The 21,378-nt window shown below is 36.8% G+C and overlaps 1 protein-coding gene across 1 annotated transcript; it reads left to right on the top strand.

Annotated features, from left to right (window-relative positions):
• Positions 1 to 532: 532 nt before the first annotated feature.
• C4H5orf51 (chromosome 4 C5orf51 homolog) lies at positions 533 to 20,262 on the top strand. Its single transcript, XM_038535211.1, has 6 exons — positions 533 to 686; positions 4,341 to 4,447; positions 6,742 to 6,885; positions 9,662 to 9,793; positions 10,656 to 10,770; positions 15,604 to 20,262. Exons 1-6 carry the CDS (start codon positions 587 to 589, stop codon positions 15,888 to 15,890), a joined length of 885 nt encoding a protein of 294 aa, XP_038391139.1. The 5' UTR covers positions 533 to 586; the 3' UTR covers positions 15,891 to 20,262.
• The last annotated feature ends 1,116 nt before the right edge of the window (positions 20,263 to 21,378 follow it).

Here is a 21,378-nt window from a genome sequence, read left to right as displayed (position 1 = left end):
CCTCCTACCCCCCCAGACACGCAATAACCTCTCCAAGACTTAGAGGTGCTGCAAGGGGGCTGTTAGACTTTCCATTTCTGACTAGGATGTTATAATCATTTTATTTTAGGCAGCGCCCTCGCTACAAGGCCAAAACGGGACAGACCTATTTCCAGGCCCTCCGGCCCGCCCTACGGGCATCCGCAGCGCGGGCCCCGGACCTAACGCCAACCACCAACAGCCAAGTCGCGTCCTCCGGCTCCTCCGCGCGCGCTCCCGCGGAGAAAGCCGGCTTCCCATTGGGTGAATTGAGGGCGTGGGCAGCTCCCGATTGGCTTAGAGGAGGGGGTGGGAGACAGGCGTGCCCTGACGTCATGCCCGCCCCTAACGCACGCCAGTCGCTCCGGATGAGGGGAGGGAGGGGGAAGTCCGGGAGGAAGAAAATAAACCGTAGCCGCCGCAGCCGGCCGGGACAGGCCCCCTCGGGGAGCTGGGGTTCCCGCCCACCCAGCGCGCGAGCCCCGCCCCCGCGCCCCGCCGGCGCCGGGGTCAGGTGACCGCGGGCAGGCGCCGTCACGTGGCTGGGGCGTGCCCGCCCGTTGTGGCCATGGCGGCCGCAAGTCCCAGTGTGGCGAGGCGGGTGGAGGAGCTCGGGGACCTGGCTCAGGCCCACATACAGCAGCTTAGCGAAGCCGCCGGCGAAGACGGTGAGGGAGCGGAGGAGAGCGGGGCGGGCGGGCGGGCGGGCTGGCGGTAGTTCGGGGCTGGCGCCGGCCGGCGAAGGGCGCTGGAGGCTGCGGCCTGTGGTCCGCAGAGCCCCGGGACCGGAGCTCCCCGGGGGCCGGCGCTCGTGAGGCTCCCTGCAGGGCTCGGTTGTCCGCCTCCAGGAACTCCGCGGTCCTCTGCCAAGGCGTTTGCGTCGAAACCGCATTTTGCATGACCCCTGAAAACCTCTTCTAAATCTCAGATGAGGGCTGCACCTCTTGCTCTTGATAGCGATTGGGAAAGGGTTAGAATCTGGATGAAAGTACACAAGTTTAAAGGAGTGGTTAAAGCCGATAGTACACAAGTCCTGGTGGTTTGGGTGCAGCAAAGATAGCGAGGCACGGCTAACAGGAGCAGTTTTTCACTGTTATGAATTTCCGTCTTCCGTTTTGGATTCTACACCCAACTGTAAAGAGTATTCTACAAAAAAGCTTTACGTTGGTATAGTTTGGGGGATCCTTTCATATGCATTACTTCAATTCTCACAAGAGCTCTGTTAGTATCAGAACACTAGTTTGGAAATGTCTTTAAGTGGTTTCCTTAGCACAGGCTGGCTTAGAGCATTTCCTTGACTTTTATTTTTTATTATATCTTTATCTCGACTTTTTTTTTTTTTTTAAGATTTATTTATTTATTCATGAGAGACAAAGACACAGGCCGAGGGAGAAGCAGGCTCCATGCAGGGAGCCCGACGTGGGACTCGATCCAGGGACCCCAGGATCATGCCCTGGGCCAAAGGCAGGCGCTCAACCGCTGCGCCACACAGGGATCCGCATTTATCTCGACTTACAAGTCCAACTCTCTTTTATTGTATTGAGATAGGTAGAACCTATAGGTTCTACATTCTTTTTATTTTCTTTTCTTTCAGATTTTAGCTATTTATTCGCAGGAGACACACACAGAGAGAGGCAGATAGACAGGCTCCATGTAGGAAACCCCATGTAGGACTCGATCCCGGGACTCTAGGATCACACCCCCGGCCGAAGGCAGGCGCCGAACCGCTGAGCCACTCAGGGATCCCCCTACATTATTTTCTTTTTGAGTTTTGAGCCTCTACTACAGATAGGTTTTTAAATTCTTGTGGACTACAGGAAAGTAGTAGTGGAACATTTTGTCCGATGATTGATGGTTGGTGAATTTATTGAATAGGATAGGGCCACAGTGAAATGGCTCAAGTTCCAGTGAAGATTATTTGCTGGATTAGGTTTTCTTAGGAGTATGTTCTTCAAAACCCATAGATCACCCTGAAGCTGACTTCTTGTTGGGTGTGTGGTAAGTGAATCCCAGGATTCACATACAGTGTTTATGGACTGTAGTGGTTATTACCTGGAAGCATGTCCAAGTTATTTATAACTAAGCTATGCAATGATCTCCACCCCACCCTAACTCCATTTAAACCAGTCTAAAGAGATCGAAGAGTAATTTTTTATTCACTTTTTATTCACTTATTTTTTATTCACTTATCACTGGACCCAAAAGCCATTCTCATTTTCCCATGGAAGAGTTCTTTAATCCTAGTCTGAATGAGGGGTGAGAGATTTTAAATAATCTCTACACACAAGGGGCTCCAGTCTACAACTGCAAGATCAAGAGTCACATGCTCTACTCTGAGCCAGCCAGCTGCTCCTTGTTGGGAGACTTTAAAGTTGCGAGAAGTTAAAATGTTAGTGATCCGTGGTATGAGCTATTAATCAGTATTAGTAGCAAGATTTTCTTATTTTATGAAGTTTAATTAAAACATGGTTGCGTGTTTGAATTGAATTTGGCATTATTTTCCACACAACAAAAATAATGTTCACTCAAAATGTGCCCTTTAATGTATCAACTATATGTTTATATTAGGTTATATTTTCTACCTCAAATTAGATAATATGCAGCCAGAAATTCCATCTAAGAACGCACTTTTCATTACTAATCAATTTTAGTTCTTTCTCATTGTACAAACACAGTATGTTTACTATATGAAAGTATTCCATGAGAAGGACTTTTTTCAGGGATTACGTAAAAATCACTTGTCTTTGCCTTGCCAATCATTTCTTTTATGGAATGGTTCCAGTAAAAGTACTGCATTTTATAAAAGTTTGCTAAAATGTGAGCCATTATCCCCTTCTCCTGTACTTAGAGGAGTTTATATGAGCTACTCCTTTAGCAGTGGTTTGGTGAATTCAGTGCAAATGTTTACATTTAAAATAGTCTTGCAATTTAAGAAGAAAATATCGGCTCAGTTTCTAAAGAAGCACATTAGGAGTGCCATGTTCCATACAATTTCACTTCACAGTAGAATCTTTTTTTCTGGGTTGTGTAGATACTACTTCTGGTGAGAAAATGAGAGCACAGTGCTAAAGAAGTAACTTTTGGGGCACCTGGGTAACTCAGTAAGGTAAGCCTCTGCCTTTGGCTCAGGTCATAATCTCAGGGTCCTGGGATCAAGCCCCACATCAAGTTCTGCAGTCAGCAGGGAGTACCCTTCTCCTTCTCACTCTCCCTCTGTGCTTCCTCACGAATAAAATCTTTTTTTAAAAAAGAAGTAGCGTTCAATTCAGGTGAATTCAGGACTTTAAAAGCAAGCAGAATCTGGTTTAGATACAGATTAGGCTTCACCTGGGAAAACTTGAAGTCATCGTATGATTACCAGCAGACATAACTTAAGATGGTGGTGCCTTTACTGAAACAGTGAACAGCTTATCTATTTGTATAAATGCTAAAGCTGGATCAGATAGGCCTGCACCAAGTATTACGTTTTCTGTCCATTGGCTAGAGTCAGAAAGGGTATATAATTCAGAAGGGAAGCACAGAGAGGCAAACTCAAGGATTTTGATGTCTTGATGGTGGGCATATCTAAATTTGACATGAGGTGGTGCAAAAGGGTAGATCGATAGCCCCTTGGTATGGACACTTTGTAGGTTAGGGAGGAAAAATGCATAAGAAAAAGTGAACCTGTAGAAGCAAAGGGAATATGACATTAGAGAAAGGGGAGAAATTAGACAATGTAGAGGAGAGGGAGGGTAAATTGTTTTTAGAGGACATATTAGGTTACTTAGTTCTTTCTTTGAAGGAAGTAGGTAATTTGTTACATTTCTAGGTTTTTAAAGGAATTTTAAAATATCCAGATGGATTATGTAATTTTAATTCATTGTAACAGCTATTTACATACATAAATATATAAACACAGGATAAAGTTATACATTTATGAAATTTTAAGTTTTCAGTGGAAGGCTTTTCTGTAGATTTATGTATATTGCATATATTATATATTGCAATAATATATATTGCATATTTCAATAAAAATTTTAAATTTATTACTTAAACACTTTGAGTATGTGAACATCATAAAAGCAGCGTTACGAAAATGAAAATACAAATTGGATTTAAGAAATGACAAATTAACCTAGGAAGTTCAGTCTAGTTTTTCAAAATAAATATGATAAATTTGTTAAGGAGGGTTAGGCATTATGATATACTTCATGTTTTACACAAGATATTAATACCGTGCTGCTTCTTCAATGTTGTAACATAGCATCATTGCAGATACACCTCTTTTTGTTTAATGCTTTGAAACTACATGATATAATCTTCATGTTTTTATTCTCTTACAGATCACTTTTTAATTCGAGCCTCTGCAGCTCTAGAAAAATTGAAACTTCTGTGTGGAGAAGACAAAGAATGTTCAAATCCATCAAATCTTCTAGAACTTTACACACAGGTACAGAAACAGATGTGGTTTCTGACATGTCATAGTGGTAGACTGCTTATATAAGATGTCTGACTCCAAGGTTTAGGTGTAGTGAAACCAGTTTATTTTCTATTTAAAGTGTTTGATTTTGGGGGCACCTGGCTGGCTCAGTCAACAGAACATGCAGTTCTTCATCTTGGGGTTGTAAGTTAAAGCACCATGTTGAGTGTGGAGATTACTTAAAAATAAAAACTTTATTTATTTTTAATTAATTAATTAATTAATTTTTTTTAAACTTTAAGATAAAAATAAAGTGTTTAATTTTTGTCAAAAAAGCCCCCTGTATGTATAAACCACATGGACTTCAAACTTTGAGGCAGTATGCAAAAAAGGAAGATTTATTATCTTACGTGTTAAGGAAAAAAATCTTGTGGATAACAGAATTGCTTCCTTTTATGTATAAATAAACAAAACACTAATACATGCAATTTCCAACTTCTTAAAGGTTACTAAGAGGGAATGAAGGTCTCTGTGAGGTCCCTGATTATTTTTTTCACCTGAAATTGATCTTTTCTTGAGATTCTCAACAGGACACCTCTGCTATTGTCATGTAGGTCTATAAGATTCTTCTGAGACCCCTCTCCCATTTTTTACTTTCCTTTCAAATCCAGGTCTCTGTGCGGACAAGACCTATTTTCTTGGCTTTCTCAAACATTGATGAGGCAAATTGACATTAAGAAGCATAGGGGCACCTGGGTGGCTCAGTGGTTGAGCATCTGCCTTTGGCTCAGGTCCTGATCCTTGTGTCTTAGGATCCAGTCCTGCATCAGGCTCCACACAGGAAGCCTGCTTCTCCCTCGGCCTAGGTCTCTGCCTCTCTCTGTGTATCTCATGAATAAATAAATAAAATCTTTTTTTAAAAAGGTAACGTAATTTCATTACATAACTAACATTCCTGTAGAGCTTTATAGTTGACACAGTGCTTCATACGCTCTTACTTGAATGGGGAAGGGATCATAAAAATGAAGTGGTTATAGAAATTAACTGAGATAAGCTTCCAGAGTACACATGAATACCACTTAGATGCCTGGCACTCTGCTTTCTTTTAAGTGGTACATAAAGCTGGTTTCTGCCTTCAGGTATCATGGTTGAATGAACCTGTAACAACTACTCACAAACCCTAAAAGGCCTGCTGTTATTTGGCAGAGCTTTGCCTGACCTTCTTTTCCTTTGGAGGACTCCCTGCTTATTGCATTTCTTTCATATGGGAGAGTTCTAAACATTTTATTTATTTATTTGTTATGTATTTTTATTTTAACTAGGCTCCATGCCCAACATGGGGCTTAAACTCAGGACCCTGAGATCAAGAATCCCATGCTCTACTGACTAAGCCAGCCAGGTGCCCCTAAACATTCTAATTTATTTCTAAAGATAAGAGGAAGGACCTGGAGATACAGATTTAAATTCCCCAGGCCTCCTTGGACCCTAATTATGGTTTTGAATCAACAGGTAATTCTCCATTGGATAATGATCTTGCCCTTCTTGGCTTAGGCCTTCTGCATAAGAACAGTTAGCGCTTAAGTAGCCCTGTATGCTAGTTTATGTTCTACGTGCTTTACATATGTTAAGTCATTTTATCCTCAAAGCAAAGAACTTTGAAAAGCAGTTTCTTCATTTTACCAATAAAAGAAAATTGACTTATCCTTGATTAGGTGATTAGTGGTATAATTCAGTTTCCTAGTCTTAGTTCAGTAAACTAAAAAAAGAGACAGAATTGGGTAGTTTTAAGGCACTTGAACAGAAGATCTGGTATTTAGAAATGCTGGGGATTTAGTGTTTAAATTGCATAATGTTGGTGATATGTTGCCTTTATTGGGCGGCAGGATACATATCCCCCAAATGCTGGTTCTGCATTTGAGGAAACAAATCCTTTGAAGATTCAATATATAAAACTAGAGGTGTTGACCTTAAATTGATATAGCAAGCATTTAGACAACGTTCAAGAAGTAGGTATGTGTAAATTGAAAAGAACATAAGTTAATTTTCCTAATTATACATGATTAGTTTAAGTTTCCATTTTATTTAATTTTTTTGAGAGAAGCAAGATCATTAATTCAGCATTTTAGTAAAATAACTATGAAGTTTCTTATAAAGTCCATCTCAGATTATATTTACTGTAGACATTTTTCCTACTTTTCAAATTTAAATATTGTGCCAGAAGATTTAACTGTCTTATAAAGCATCTGTATATGTAAGGTTAAACTGTAAGAATTATTCATGTTTAAATCATTTATGGATACTTTTTTTTTTTTTTTTTGCTTCAGGCTATTTTGGACATGACATATTTTGAGGAGAACAAACTAGTAGATGAAGATTTTCCTGAAGACTCTTCACAGAAAGTTAAAGAGCTGATCAATTTTCTTTCAGAACCAGAAATTTTAGTTAAAGAAAATAATATGCATCCAAAAGTAAGTTTTGCATGCTTGTGAATTATAGTGGAATGGTGCTAATTCTTGCTGTATTGCTCTTTGGAGTCTAATTTTTTCTTCTGGAATGTATCTTTGTCTCTGTCTTAAATTAAGATTGAAGGAGGAATATATGAGAGTTTTAATGCTTCAGACCAACATCTTAACTAAAGTATAACATATATGTTTCAGAATATTTGCATGATGGAATTGTTTTGGAATTAATGGTGGCCGATCATTTTCTAAACACAGATATTTGCTGTTTCTGTTCCCTTTACTTTTGCTGGTGCTGTTTTCTTAAAGGTCCCTAGTGATCTAATTAACCACATCTCTTGTCCTTTTTACAGTCTTCTTCCCCCTGGATATTTGCTGTCTTCTTTCTCATTGATTGCCCCATCCCGCTGAGGTCCTGCATGCTCCTTTCTCTTCTTGTCTCAGAGCATTGCTCTTGCTCTTCCCCAGTCATCTCCTCCTCTCCCATCCTGGAAAGATAGGCCTTCACCAGTGATTTTCTTAATCCTTTGATCGTCTCTGTTCTGTCTTCATAACTTGTTCACATGCTTTTTACTTTCCTCTCTGTTTAGATGATTCCAAGATTTTTGTGTCTAGCCTTAGGTACTCTTTTACGCAAATAACTCTTTAACTGCCTTTTGGCTCTCTTTACTTAGATTTTTTTTTTCTTTATGTGTTTATCAGGGGATACTGAGGGGATGCTGACTGTAGGAACACGTAATCCCAAGTTTTAAATGATACAACACAGTAAAAATTTGATTATCATATATTTTTTTATAGTGATAGAGAGTGAAATCACAAAGGCCTCATTTTAAGAAGTTTGACTCAGGAAGCAGTATTTTTTTTAAGATTTTATTTGAGAGAGAGAGAGAAAGGGAGCTTGAGCAAGCACAAGCAGGAGTGGGGGGGCGGGTGCGGCAGAGGGAGAGGGAGAAGCAGGCTCCCTGGCCATCAGAGAGCCCAACACAAGCCTCGACCCCAGGACCCTGGGACCATGTCCTGAGCTGAAGGCAGATGCTTAATGGACTGAACCACCCAGGCTCCCCTAAAAGTTTGATTTATTAAAACTGTTTTTGTATATATTTTTTCATTATTTTATTCTAGCAGTAGTACAAATAAGTGTGATCTTGTTTCAAGTAACATATTTCTGAAAAGTTATCCTTTTTTAAAATTTATTTTTTATTGAAGTATTGTTGGCATACAATGTCACATTGGTTTCAGGTATACAAGATAGTAAATTCAACTACTCTGTATGCCATGCTACGCTCATAAGTGTAGCTACATCTTACAAGGCTATTACGATATCATTGTACCTTTTTTCTCCTGTGATTTACTCATTTCATAACTGGAAGCCTATACTCACCTTCACCATTTCACCCATCCTTCTGGCAACCATGAGTTTTTTTCTCTGTATTCACGAGTCTGATTCTGCTTTGTGTTTGTTTTTTATTCATTTACTTTTTAGATTTCATATATAAGTTAAATCATATGGTATATGTTTTTCTCTGACTTATTTCACTTAGTATGATACTGTCTAGGTCTATCTGTGTAGTCACAAATGGCAAGATCTCCTTTTTTATGGCTGAATAATAATCCTTTGTATATATACACTACATCTTTACCACATTTATCTATTGATGGACATTTGGTTGCTTCCATATCTTGGCTATTGTAAGTAGTGCTCAATAAAGGTAGGGGTGCATGTATTTTTTCAAATTAGTCTTTGTTTTGGGTAAATACCCACTAGTGGATCATATGATAATTCTATTTTTAATTTTTTGAGAAACCTTCATACTCTTTTCTACAGTGGCTGTACCAGTTTACATTCCCATTCACAGTGTATGATGGTTCCTTTTTCTCCATATCCTTACCAACACTTGTTATTTCTTCTTTTTGATTCTAGCCATTCTGACAGGTACAAGGTGATATCTTACTGTTTTGATTTGCATTTCCCTGATGATTAGTGATTGTGAGCATCTCTTCATGTGTCTTTTAGCCATCTCTGCATGTCTTCATTTGAAAATGTCTATTCAGGTCCTCTGTTCACTTTTTGATCAGGTTATTTGGAGGTTTTTGGTGTTAACTCATAGATTTTTTATGTGTTTTGGATATTAACCCTTTCTCAAATACATCATTTGCATATATCTTCTCCCATTCAGTAGGTTGCATTTTCATTTTGCTGATGACTTCTTTTGCTTGGAGAAGCTTTTTATTTTGGTGTAGTCTCAGTAGTTTATTTTTGCTTTGTTTCCCTTGCCTCTGGAGACATACCTAGAAAAATGTTACTAAGGCCAATATTAAAGAAATTACTACCGATGTTTTCTTTTAGGAATTTTATGGTTTCAGGACTTACATTTAGATCTTTGATCCATTTTGAGTTTATTTTTGTTTATGGTGTAAGAAAGTCTATTTTCATTCTTTTGCATGTAACTGTCCAGTTTTCCCATACACTCACTGAATGAAAAATTATCTTTTTAATCAGATTTTAGAAAACTTCTATTTTAGTTTTATTAGAATTAACTACTAAAATACTGAAACATTATTTTCTAAAATATTGCAAATAGGAGTACTTTAAATTTCATGTAGCAATAGATTTCTATACTTCTGATTCCAAGTAAGGCATTCATGTGTAAGCACCTAAGTAAAGAGGAGATTTTATGAAATGAAAGCGTTTTGAATTGCTCCATATTTTGAAGTTTTGATTTTTATAGATGTGAGGTTTTTTGTTTTTCGTTTTTTTTTTAGCTATGTTTTTGTTGTATTTCAGCCGTGCGATTTGCTTGGGGATGAACTCCTGGAATGTCTCTCTTGGAGACGGGGAGCCCTACTCTATATGTATTGTCATTCTCTGACCAAAAGGAGAGAGTGGCTCACAAGAAAGTCCAGTTTGCTTAAAAAGGTAAAAGGGCATTCCTTATACATTTTTGATCATTGACATTTATAGGTTTCAAAAAGCTGTCTTTGATGTAGTAAGAATGCTGGGTTTATATTCCAGATCTTTTACTTACTAGCTATGTATTCTTAAACAAATTGGAATTATTGAGAAGATTTAAATAAGATAACATGTGAAAACCTATGTAAACTGGGAAGTTCTATGTGTTTTTTTGTTTTTTTTTTAAGTTTTGGATTTTTACCTTTTAAAATACAAGCTAGACAGTCTATTAATTTTATTAGGCCTAAAGAAACAGACCTGATGAGCCTCTCTCTGTCAGCAGATCACTCATAAAGAACCCCATGACCCTGCTGCTAGAACAGTGTACCCCTTGGATTCATCTTGACTCTTGTGACCAAATCAGTAAATCTTAGCGTTAAGTATCACTAAGGAGTCTAACTTGAGTTGATTATATGCATGCTTTATGTACGCCTGGAAGTGAGAGGTCACACAAAGTTTGATCATAATACTTCTAAATTATAATAAGTGCGTATATATATTTTAATAAATACTTATTGAACGCATCTTTATTATCTTTATCCTTTTCTTCCTCTGATAATGTTTTCGACAGGTATATTACTGAATCATGTGTTCTTGGTTGATTTATTTTCCCCCATACTATTTTGCTACTTGGCGTATTTGGGAAGGTTACATTTATAAAAGTTTTGGGGGTAGTGGGTCCTTCTACCATGGTAGTATAATAACCATAAGGTATGTCTGCATATTAGCCAATTTTCTCTTAAGTAAGGAATGGGGAAAAAATTGACACTTAAAGTTTCTACAGCTCTGCATATAATACTTGCAATTTTTGGTTTTGACTTTTATTTAGTACCTTATTGATGGAATCAGTTACTTGCTACAGATGCTAAATTATCGGTGTCCTATCCAGTTAAATGAAGGAGTTTCTTTCCAAGACTTAGACACAGCTAAATTACTGAGTGAAGGTAATGTGATTTCTTTTTGAAGTTTTCTGTTTTAAAGGTTTTTAAAAAGTTTTAAGTTTATTAGACTTACCTCTGATTTAAATGAATTTGGAGTTACATTATCTACCAAAAAATAATAAAAGGGCTTTAAAAAAATCTAAATATCTTTTAATGTAATACAGAAAAATACTGCTAATTTCTCTTTAGAAATTCTGGGAGAATTATATATCATGTTGCTTTTATTTTGTATCCCCACATAGCCCCCATTCAAGCACTAGATTCAGCTACTTGAAACAGATTGGAAGTAATTTTAAACAAGTAGAAATTTACTGCTTTTTCACATAAAAACAGTTCAGAGCTGGTTATGGTGGCACAAGGCATTATCATGTTCTACCTTTTTTCTCCATCATCTTCAGAATGGTAGCCTTACAGCCTCCGGGAGGCACTTTATATAGACTACCATGTAAACAGTTCTTCCCAGAGCTGTGCAACATGAATCCCTGTTGAGGATAATGCATCCTCAGTGTCTATGCATCCCCAGTGTCTCAGGATGCTCCTGGAGCTTCTTTCATCTCACCTATGTTTCACTCTATAGGGATGGCAAAAGGATGTTTCTTTCAGCTAAATCTTCTCCTTTGGAGCAACCATCTTAGTTTCTGACACTTCAACTTCCACCTACATTTCACTGGCAAAAATTTAATCACATGGCTTCATACATGTACAAGGGAACCTGGGATGTACAGGATAGCCCTTTACCTAATACATTGCCATCCCAAATAAAATTGTCTCTTAACTGAGACAGGAGGGAAGAACGAGTATTGGGTGTCAACTGTTAGTTCCTGTCATAAATATCTATGCACTTAAAAATGTTAGGAACTGGATATAGAGTATCACTGAGTTTTAGACTGAGGTATAGGAGGGAAGAACCACTTATTTTTACCATCTTTTTAAGTATATATTGATTATTTTTCTTTATTAGTTTCTGTAGGCTTTTCCATTTTATTTGAAAACGTTGCCTAGAAAAAACAGCATGATTTAAGTATCATTAACATATGACTGGCTCCTGAAAGGTATTACTTTCAGTTAGTTCAGGCAAGTAGCTTATCCTAAAAATTGTGCATACCAAATGCTACTCCAGTGATCATGATGTTTTGACAAACATGGGGTATGATGATTTATTTGTAGGAAGTATTTCTTTCAGACAACTAGTAAAGTGATTAGCTGCACTGACAATTGCCTTTCTAAAGTCTTCTCACCCATCCACATGGGTTGATATAAAAGGAAAAGCAGGGATGGGCACCAAAGCCTATTTAGAACCAAAGAAAGTAGCAAGAGTCACCAATTTCCCTTATTCTCCCATTTCCAGTTATAGACTAAGATATTTTTATGGCCTGGAATGTTCTCTTCAGGATGTTTTATGTACTTGTGTCCTCTCTTAAATCATAATTTGATTGCACTAGTCCCTAGCTTCCACTTCTTCAAGAGGAGAATCAAAAGGGATAGGCCTCCTTTCCAGAAAAAAGAAAACAGTATCTGCTGCCTAGCAGTTTTGCCAGGGCCAGGTCCCTCTTCTGGTGTTGGCTTCTTGCTCTCATCTAAAGCAGTTGCTCCTCCCTACTCCATTTCTTTCAAGATGAGAAGCCAAAAAGCGTATCTTTCAGAGGCCAAATTACTCCTGAGACTCCATCAGGGAGGAGGAAGCATAATTCTGAATAATCCTTAATATTAATTTTTAAAAGTTCAATAATTGCCAAAGTATTTTTGTGGCCAGATCTTAATGATAATTTACCCAAATTCAGGTAAAACTCAAAGCAGTGTATAGTTAGTGTGATTTTTATTTCTTTTTCCAAGGTGAGATAATCATTTTGTCTTCTGAACATTACTTGCATGCCATTAAATTTTCAGCTTTTAAAAATAACCAAATAATATATTCAATAAGCCTCTTTATGTCATTTCTGAGTGTCTTTCTTCTGTGGACCCTTATTAAAATAGCTTTGTCAGAATAACCCTGGAGTCAAATGGATTAAATCAAAGTACGATAGAGCTTTGCACACCCTTAGCTTATGACTTTTTTTTATACCATTAAGGACCTCCCCTGCTGCCTTCTCAGCAGCATTCTGGCTCATAGTGTAACCCAGAACTGGATTTTAGATCCCTGAAAGGAATACCTCAGAACTACCATCTTACTAATTGCCTAGGTAGCTTGTTAAAAATGAACAGATTTCTGTGTAACACACGCAGGGTCAGTTCAATATATGGAGTCTGGGAATCCGTTTTTATTTATTTTTTATTTTATTTATTTTTAAGATTTTATTCATTTATTCATGAGAGATACAGAGAGAGAGGCAGAGACATAGGCAGAGGGAGAAGCTGGCTCCTTGCAGGGATTCTATCCCCAGACCTGAAGATTACACCCTGAGCCAAAGGCAGACCTCAACCGCTAAGCCACCCAGGCATCCCCAGGAATCCATTTTTAATAAGCTCCCATAGTACAATGCAGCCAGATTTTAGATACCACTATTCCTAGGGAAAATCAATCTGGCCACCTTCTCCCCCCCCTCCCCCCCCCCATGGAAGTCCTCTTTCTGCCCTCATTCTCACTTCTTGGGTTATCCTCCTCCTCCTTCCCTGCACCCCCACCCCCCCAATAATCACATGCATTTCACCAAGTGCACTGACTTGCATAGTATGAAGTGAATATTTTATTGGAAACCATGCAGAGCATTAAGAGAAAAAATATCAAGGAAAGTTCATAGCAAAAAGACTATAGAAAGTAGTGAAATCCTTGGGGAAGTTGAAAGGGAGAGAGTGCCTAATTTACATTGTTCATCTCTTCTGTTGATACTTACCTACATTACTTTAGCATAGTCTCTGGATCAGCAGCGTTACTCTAAGTGCTAGGACTTTGTTAAAAATGCAGATTCATAGACTCAATCCCATATCCAAATCTGAATCTCTAGAGTTTGGGGGTTCAGCAACCAACATGTTAGCCTGTCCAGGTAATCCTAATGTAGGCTCAAGTTTGAGAACAACTCTTTAGCATATAGCCATTCACTCTCTCTAGTAACATTTTTCCATAGGATATCTGTGCCCCTGTTCAGCAGTCACTCCTGGTTAATATAAAGACTGAGGTTAACTTAGACTTGGGCAGAGATTGGATCCTAGATATCCCCAAGGCAAACACTCCTCTCACCCTTCCCAAGTGGCCTCACTTTGTGGAAAATACTTTTACTCTTCTTCCCAAAGCTCTAGCCTGCTTAAAAGTTCATCCTTCCCTCCATTTTAGTTTCTATCTTTTTATTACCCTCAGCCATTCTTTTGAGGAATAACTAGACAGCGTATAGGATCCCACAAATAAAAAGGATATGCATTCAACAAAATGCCATATCTAATACAAAATGTAATTCTGAATAACATCTAATGTAACCTTCTGAGGCTTATGATCTTTTAACTAAAGGAATAGTGAAGAGAAATGATTATATTTATTAATGTTTATAGATTATTTTTATAACAATAATGTTTATACTTCTATAGTACATAACACTGTGAATTATGCATTCACAGAAAGCATAATTAGTGTAGCCTATCATTTTCATGAATGCAAGCCTCAGATTCTGCTCTTAAATGACTGTTTCTTTATTGTTGGTTTAATGAGTCATCTCTCCTGCTAAGCCTGTTCTTTCTCTTGGTACTGCTTAGAACCTGAATTTGAGATAAAGAAAAGGGCTAAGCTGTAGGAACAAATTCTGAGATTATACAATCCTTGCAGTAGATTCAAGACATAGACACTATGCTAGTTTTGAAAGTTGGATTGTTGTTCTTATTTTGTATCTCTAGTACCATTATAGTCATTTCTGATGAGCCATATTAGATGAGCAACTAAGATTATGGTACTCATTGATTTGAGGTAAATTTTTCTAATCATTCATAAGAATAAATCATTATTTTGTATTCTAGCAGCTTTAAGAAGTTAGGTAATCATGTATTTTAATAGCATTCTGTGGTTTCTAAAACTTATATATATTTTTATTTATGTATTTCTTACAACTCCATGAAATAGGAGAGTGTACGGAATCTCATTTTTCAGATTTGCAAACTTAGGCTCAAAGTTGCCCAAAATCACAGTCAATAATTTATACCCAGATCTTTTGATTCTGGTTCTGTTTGTCTGTCTACCAAATTAATATACTCCGTGCCATAAATATTTAATTATATAATTACTTTATTTCATAATAAGAATGCTTTTAACTCTTGACAATCCTCCATTATATTCCTTTTATCTGAGAACATAAAGCATCTCAGATATGTAATTTAGCATCTTCGTTAATTTAGAATTATATGGCCTCTTAGGGTCATGTTTATGTCTGTTAAATTTCTGTAGACTCTTCTAGAAATACAAGAGGTGTAGATTACTTGACTGGAACTGTATCACTGATCCTAGAATATACCCCAAAATAAAAGTTGTGTTCATGGATGAGATTCAGGATTTCTAAGTGTTCTGAAATATATGGAAAATTTTGGGTGTATATTCTGGGAAAGGTTCCATTGATGATATTAGTTTCTCAAAGAGGTCCTAAAGAGAATCCCAAAAAGGTTAAGAACACAGTGACCTAAATAATTATTTTTTTCCTGTTTTTTTTTTTTTTTTTAGGGGGTGGGGTGATGGACCTCATATAATAGAGAAATGCCAGTTACATGAGAAATGTATTAGTGATAATTTGGTTTTTCTAGTATAACTGTTAAATGAGAAGAAAAATGCTTAATGATGTAAAAGAAATTTATTAGAATTTGAATAACCAGGGTTTCTTTTTAAACATTTAAATTCTAATTTCTCAACTTAAATGATTTTCCCAGGAATATTTAGTGACATTCATTTGCTGGCTATGATGTACAGTGGAGAAATGTGTTACTGGGGATTAAAGCATTGTGCAGATCAACAGCCAGAAAATCACGAAGTGGATTCTGGTGTTTCTGGAGCAAGCTATATGACACAAAAAGAACCGTTGGATTTCCGAGAAGTAGGAGAAAAAATTTTGAAAAAGTATGTATCTGTGTGTGAAGGACCCCTGAAAGAACAAGAATGGAATACAACAAATGCAAAACAAATTTTAAACTTCTTTCAGCATCACACTAACCAGTAAGTCCATCTATTCCTTTTCAAACAGGAAAACAAAAAAAAAACCCATGAAATGGAAATGTTCCAGAAAAGAAGATATATTGACACTGAGTTTAAGAATGTTACACTACATAAAGATATCCAACGTGGTTTCCTGTTTTTAAATGCCATAAGCATCTTTCAGTATATATTTTTAAATCTATGAAGGAACGATTCTTTAATTTTTAAGATGACACGTATGTTATTCTAACTCAGCCTGAACTGCAGATATTCTATAGCTAATACTAAGTAGGAATTCAGTGTAGCTTTACAAATTTTTTTATTACTAGTTAGGTTTTTTTTTTTTTTATTGTGACATAAAATTGACCATTTTATAGATTTTCAGATTATTTTAAAATCTATTTTGAAGTTTGCTATGCTTCAAAGATTAAAATCAAGTCACCTCATTGCTTTAGATATATGCTGTGGATATAAAAATTGGCAAAATAAAAAATTACAACTAGTATTCAGACTCCATTTCCAGAATAAGATAAATAGAAAGATGCCGCAAAACAAATGTTTCATTTTTTTTTATACCATTACTAATGGCATTTACAGTTTTTATGCTATTGGCATCATATAAAAATTTTCAAGCAATTTTCCTATTTTGTTTAAAAGAAAACGGATGGGTTTATCAAATGAGTAATGAAGATGAAACCAAGTTAGGTTAGTCCATCATTAACTCATATGTGTTTAGAATGTACCTTTTCATATATATTGACATTTTAATATTTTTGTCTTTAATAGTAGAGATGAATGATAAAGGCCAGAGAACCTAACTTGCTCTCTTGCTCTCAGTATTTCTGTCTACCTCAACTCCTATGTCATCTTGGGATGATCCTAATACCTTGCTGATATCCTTGACTTCTGCTCCCGTGACTTCATCACATTCCAGAACTTACTCCCATGGCTACACTTTGAATGAATATCACCATCCTGAGTTGCTCTTTCTGAAATCTTAAATTTCAGTAACTGATGACAATTCACATCCTTCTAGCTTTGTACTTATTTTTTTTTTTACTTTTTTCTCCTTTATTTCTGTGCATCTCTTCAGCTTCTTCATAGCCCCTTTCTTTGGACTATTCCTCTTTGTCCTAAACCATCAGCTTCTTTCAGATTTTCTCCTTCCTGATCCAGCCTCATCCTTATAGGGGACACCACAATCCCTTCAGGTCCATTGTCCCTTTGTCCTTCAGTCTAATCATTCTGCAAGTCTCAGCATTGAATTATTCCTGTCACCCATCTTTTTTTGGAATGTTTCATCCCTATGAAGTACATGCAGCCCATCAAAGTGCAGTCCCTATAAGTATCTCAGCTTTAACTTTAGGAGAATCCTCAATATAAGCCTTTTGCTTTTTTCTGGTGTGACTTCTCTCCTTTTCCCATGGTGGCCAATCTAAACCTCTAACTTTCCTCATGTCCTCTGCCCCCTCCCTTAGCTTATGGCTCTTGGTCCTGTCTTACAGAAGATTAAAACTATAAGGAGTTCAACTTGTATTTCCTGTCTTTGCCCTACTCATTTCCTCCATTTTTAGAAGAAAAGATGTAGCCTGCTTCCTGTTGAAAGTCAATCTCCACCTTTCCTTATTTCCCTTGGGCTTCTTTTTTTGTTGTTGTTTTCCTGCCTGGTTTAGGTATTGTTCTTCCCTAAATATCTGTCCTTTTTCTCTTTATCCTCTCTACCTTTTCCTTTCTCTGTCTCTTTTTTTACTTACTCTTAGGTGATGTTATTCCTTGCCATGGCTTTTTCTAACACCTATAATGTTCAACTGACTTCTAGACTTGGAGCTTGAATCCCAGCTTCTGCTCTCTGAGCCTTCTTCCTATAACTGCCTATTAAATATATTCACTTAGATAATTTTAGTAATTTTAAATTCAGTATGTCCAAACAACTAAGCCTCATCTTTAATCTAAAATCCATTTTGGTTTATGTTTTGGTTGTTTTAATCTTTCACAGTGCAGGGCAACAGAGAATGCCATGACCTGGTTACTGTCTACCTTCCCATGTTTATCCCTGTAATGCATCCTGTGTAATCATGTTTTAGTCTAGTGTTCCTCAAACACTTAAAACCCAGGCCCCTATTTGATTAACATTCTGATAGAGCCTCTTGGTACAAGGAAAATCTCTCCCTATCTCTGTCTCCTTGCTTCTCCATACACAACTAAGATTTTTATTTAACATAGCTTTTTAACAATTTTACTATAAAATACCTTTGTGCTTTCTAAGTATAAAGATTTAAATCATTTTTAGTATGGTCTTAGAATACAGATCACCCTCCCTCACCTTACCCTTCTAACCTTCCCCTTTTGGAGCATGGTGATCAGTTGCAAGCACTTTGGTTTCTTTTCTAACGTGCTGTGTGTTTTTCCCCTCAGTACTCTTTGCATTTATTACTTCTGCCTGGAATGCTTTGCCTTTCGTTGTGGCCAAGTGAACACCCATTTATCCTTTAGGACTCAGTTCCAGTGAAACTATCTATAAGGCTTTTTTCAGCTCATTCCACTCAACAGTTTGATGTTCATTTGTTTCTGTTCCCTTAATCTTCCCTCACATGTTAACAAACAGGTAACACTGCTTTATAGTTCTTTTCTTAATGAGTTGGTAAACTCCTTACTTAAAAAAATTTATACTTTGTGCTTAATGATGAGTAGGCCCTTAGTGATTTTTTCTTTTTTAATTAACAAGAGACCTGGTTCTTAAGTGCCGAACTCTGCACAAAAGGGTTGCTGCTTTTGGATTCCAAACTGCCACACCCTCTATACCAGTAGTTGACAAGGCAAATAAGGAATTACTCCTTAGAGGAGTAAAGTATTACATAGATTTGGAACTTGAGAAAACCGTAACTTTCTCTTCAGAAATGGGAACTTCGTTTTGCCTTCTTGACCCTTGTGAACCATTTGGGTCCCTCACTGGTTGGTGTAGTTCTGAGGGTGCTACCGGGTGCTTTTTGTACAACTTTTCCATCCCTCACATGATTGGAGAATAATTTGTAGACCATAACAGTTAAAATGCTTTTTACTCTGGTGTATTACAAAACAAGGAACAACAGATTTTTTTTACGCATGTGTTAAAGCCTAAGTAAATTCTTTTCATTTAGAATGAAGTATCTTCAAGATAACAAATACTCTACATAAGGAAAGCACTGTAATTCCTTCATCAACAATTATTATGTGCCTCTAGATGCCAGGTTTCATCTTAGGCATTGATGATATAGCTGTGTAAAACACCATCTTTTGGAGTTTATATTCTATTGGGGAAGTTAACCCATTTTAAGAAATAAATTTATAGTGTATTAAGTGGTTAGTGCTATGAAGAATAAAGCAGGGTAAAGGGCTTGTGTGACTGGAAAGTAGTGCTATTTTATTTATCGTGGTTGAGAAGGCACCTATGTACTTTAGGATTAGTGTTTTCAAATTCTATCCCTTTGGTTAAATGCCTTGCACATTCAATACATTCATAAGGTTTCTTTCTTATGGAAGTTCTGATACAGATTAAGGTATGATTCATTACTTAAGACCTTTTTACTTTGATTACATTTAAGATGTTTTCTCCAGTGTGGGCTTTACTAATGAGTGATCACCTAAAGGCCTCATTGTGTTTATTACACTGCGGGGGTTTCTCTCCATTTTGAGTTCTCTGATGGTTACGAAAATGTAAACTCTGTTAAGGGATTTTTTCATAATCCTTAAATTTGTGTGGTTCTTTCCCAGTATGAATTTTTTTTTTTATGTTAAGTAGGCTTTGAAACTTAAAGGCCTATCTGCCTTGTGGCATTTATAGGGTTTCTGGCTACTGTGAATTGTTTGATGCTGATTAAGGTGCAAATCATGACAAGACTTTCTCTCATTCCTTTGCTTACAGTAGAGTGAGATGAGAGTTATGGCTAAAATCCCACAATAAAATTACATTCCTACTTCTACATTTACACTCCCACTGTGGATTCTAGGATGTTCATTAATGTGGGAACTGTGTTTAAAGGTATTCTCAGATTCATTTTAATGGCATTTTTAAAAACCCACAACTGGATGACATCCGAGTTTTGGATTGATAGTCACTTTTCTCTTGGCACTTTCCAGGGTTTCATTTCTGGCTCTAATAAGGATACCTTATCTGCAACAGAATCCAGGATTCTGTAGTTCTCTAGTGTTATTTCCTTATATTATTTTTAACATGATATAACATGTTATTGGAAGTATTATATTAAAATACATTTAATGTATCCACAATTAAAGTATTTGTTATGTATTCATGCTGGTGTTCTAAAGTTTCTGGTTTTCCTACTTCTAGTGAAGATTTCCAAGTAAAATGTTTTGGAGCATATAAAATTTTTTTTAATAAAACCATATTCCCATATTTGTATCCTGTTATTTGTTTTCTTTTATATCTGAGTGTTGTGTCAGAATGAAAACTTTGTCAGTTTACTATTGACATTTGAATATTATTTCTTACAGTCCTAATAACTTTCAGATAGAGGGTGTAGAGTGGTTAGGAATATGGATTCTGGAGCCAGATATCTGAGGCTGAAGACTAGCCTTGTCATTACCTAGGTATGTGACTCCACATAAATTACTTACCCTTTCTGTACCTTAATATCCTATTATTTAACAAAGGAATAATAGTACCTACTCACAGGTTATTGAAGATTAAATGAGTTAATGTTCAAATTGCTTAATTCAGTTGGGTTAATTCCTAGGATGCTTAGCACATCCGAAGAGCTCAAAAGAGTTATTATTTTCCTTAAGTCTAATTCTGGGTATCAGTTCATCATGCTGGAAAATATAATACTCATCAGTCAGAATAATTGAGTGACAATGGAGATGTATATATTAGGTGGAGTGGTAATGAAGCAAGATTGATAAATTGGTAACTTGAATCAGCTACTGGATACATGGGATTCCATTACATTATTAACTCTCCTATACATGTTAAAATTTTTCATAATAAAAAAATTATAACCCATACATTTATAAATGTTCACATTTCTTTGTAAAAGCTGAGAACCATTTCAGTACTTCATACTTGAATTGAAACACATTTTTTTTTTCTTGTGCTAGTTCTTTCTTGCTCCTAGAAAAGGGAGACGAAATACCATATGGTTAATCTATTCATAGTTCATTCTTGTCTGGACAACCTCATAGAAACAAGCTTGCAATTAATTGGATTAGTTATTGCCCAAGAGCAACAGCATGAAAGAAAAATAATGAAACTTTAAATTCAGATCTCAGAGAACCTCAGTTATCTGGCTTTATTGGATTTCTGTTACTTGACATTGAGATCCCCAGATAGTTCCTTTAGAAGTGTAAATTCAGGCCAGTAAATATTGTGTTCATTATTTTATTTTTTTATTTTTTTATTTATGATAGTCACAGAGAGAGAGAGAGAGAGAGAGGCAGAGACATAGGCAGAGGGAGAAGCAGGCTCCATGCACCGGGAGCCCGACGTGGGATTCGATCCCGGGTCTCCAGGATCACGC

Source organism: Canis lupus, chromosome 4, assembly GCF_011100685.1.
Source record: "Canis lupus familiaris isolate Mischka breed German Shepherd chromosome 4, alternate assembly UU_Cfam_GSD_1.0, whole genome shotgun sequence".
In the NCBI taxonomy this organism is placed as follows: Eukaryota; Metazoa; Chordata; class Mammalia; order Carnivora; family Canidae; genus Canis; species Canis lupus.
Note: the sequence above shows the minus strand (reverse complement) of the source record. Positions and strands in the feature narration are given on the sequence as shown.

Coding starts and splice junctions, on each gene's coding strand:
- C4H5orf51 (XM_038535211.1), top strand. CDS start 587: ATGGCGGCCGCAAGTCCCAGTGTGGCGAGGCGGGTGGAGGAGCTCGGG. Junction 4,448..6,741: donor TTCTAGAACTTTACACACAG/GTACAGAAACAG, acceptor TTTTTGCTTCAG/GCTATTTTGGACATGACATA. Junction 6,886..9,661: donor AAAATAATATGCATCCAAAA/GTAAGTTTTGCA, acceptor GTTGTATTTCAG/CCGTGCGATTTGCTTGGGGA.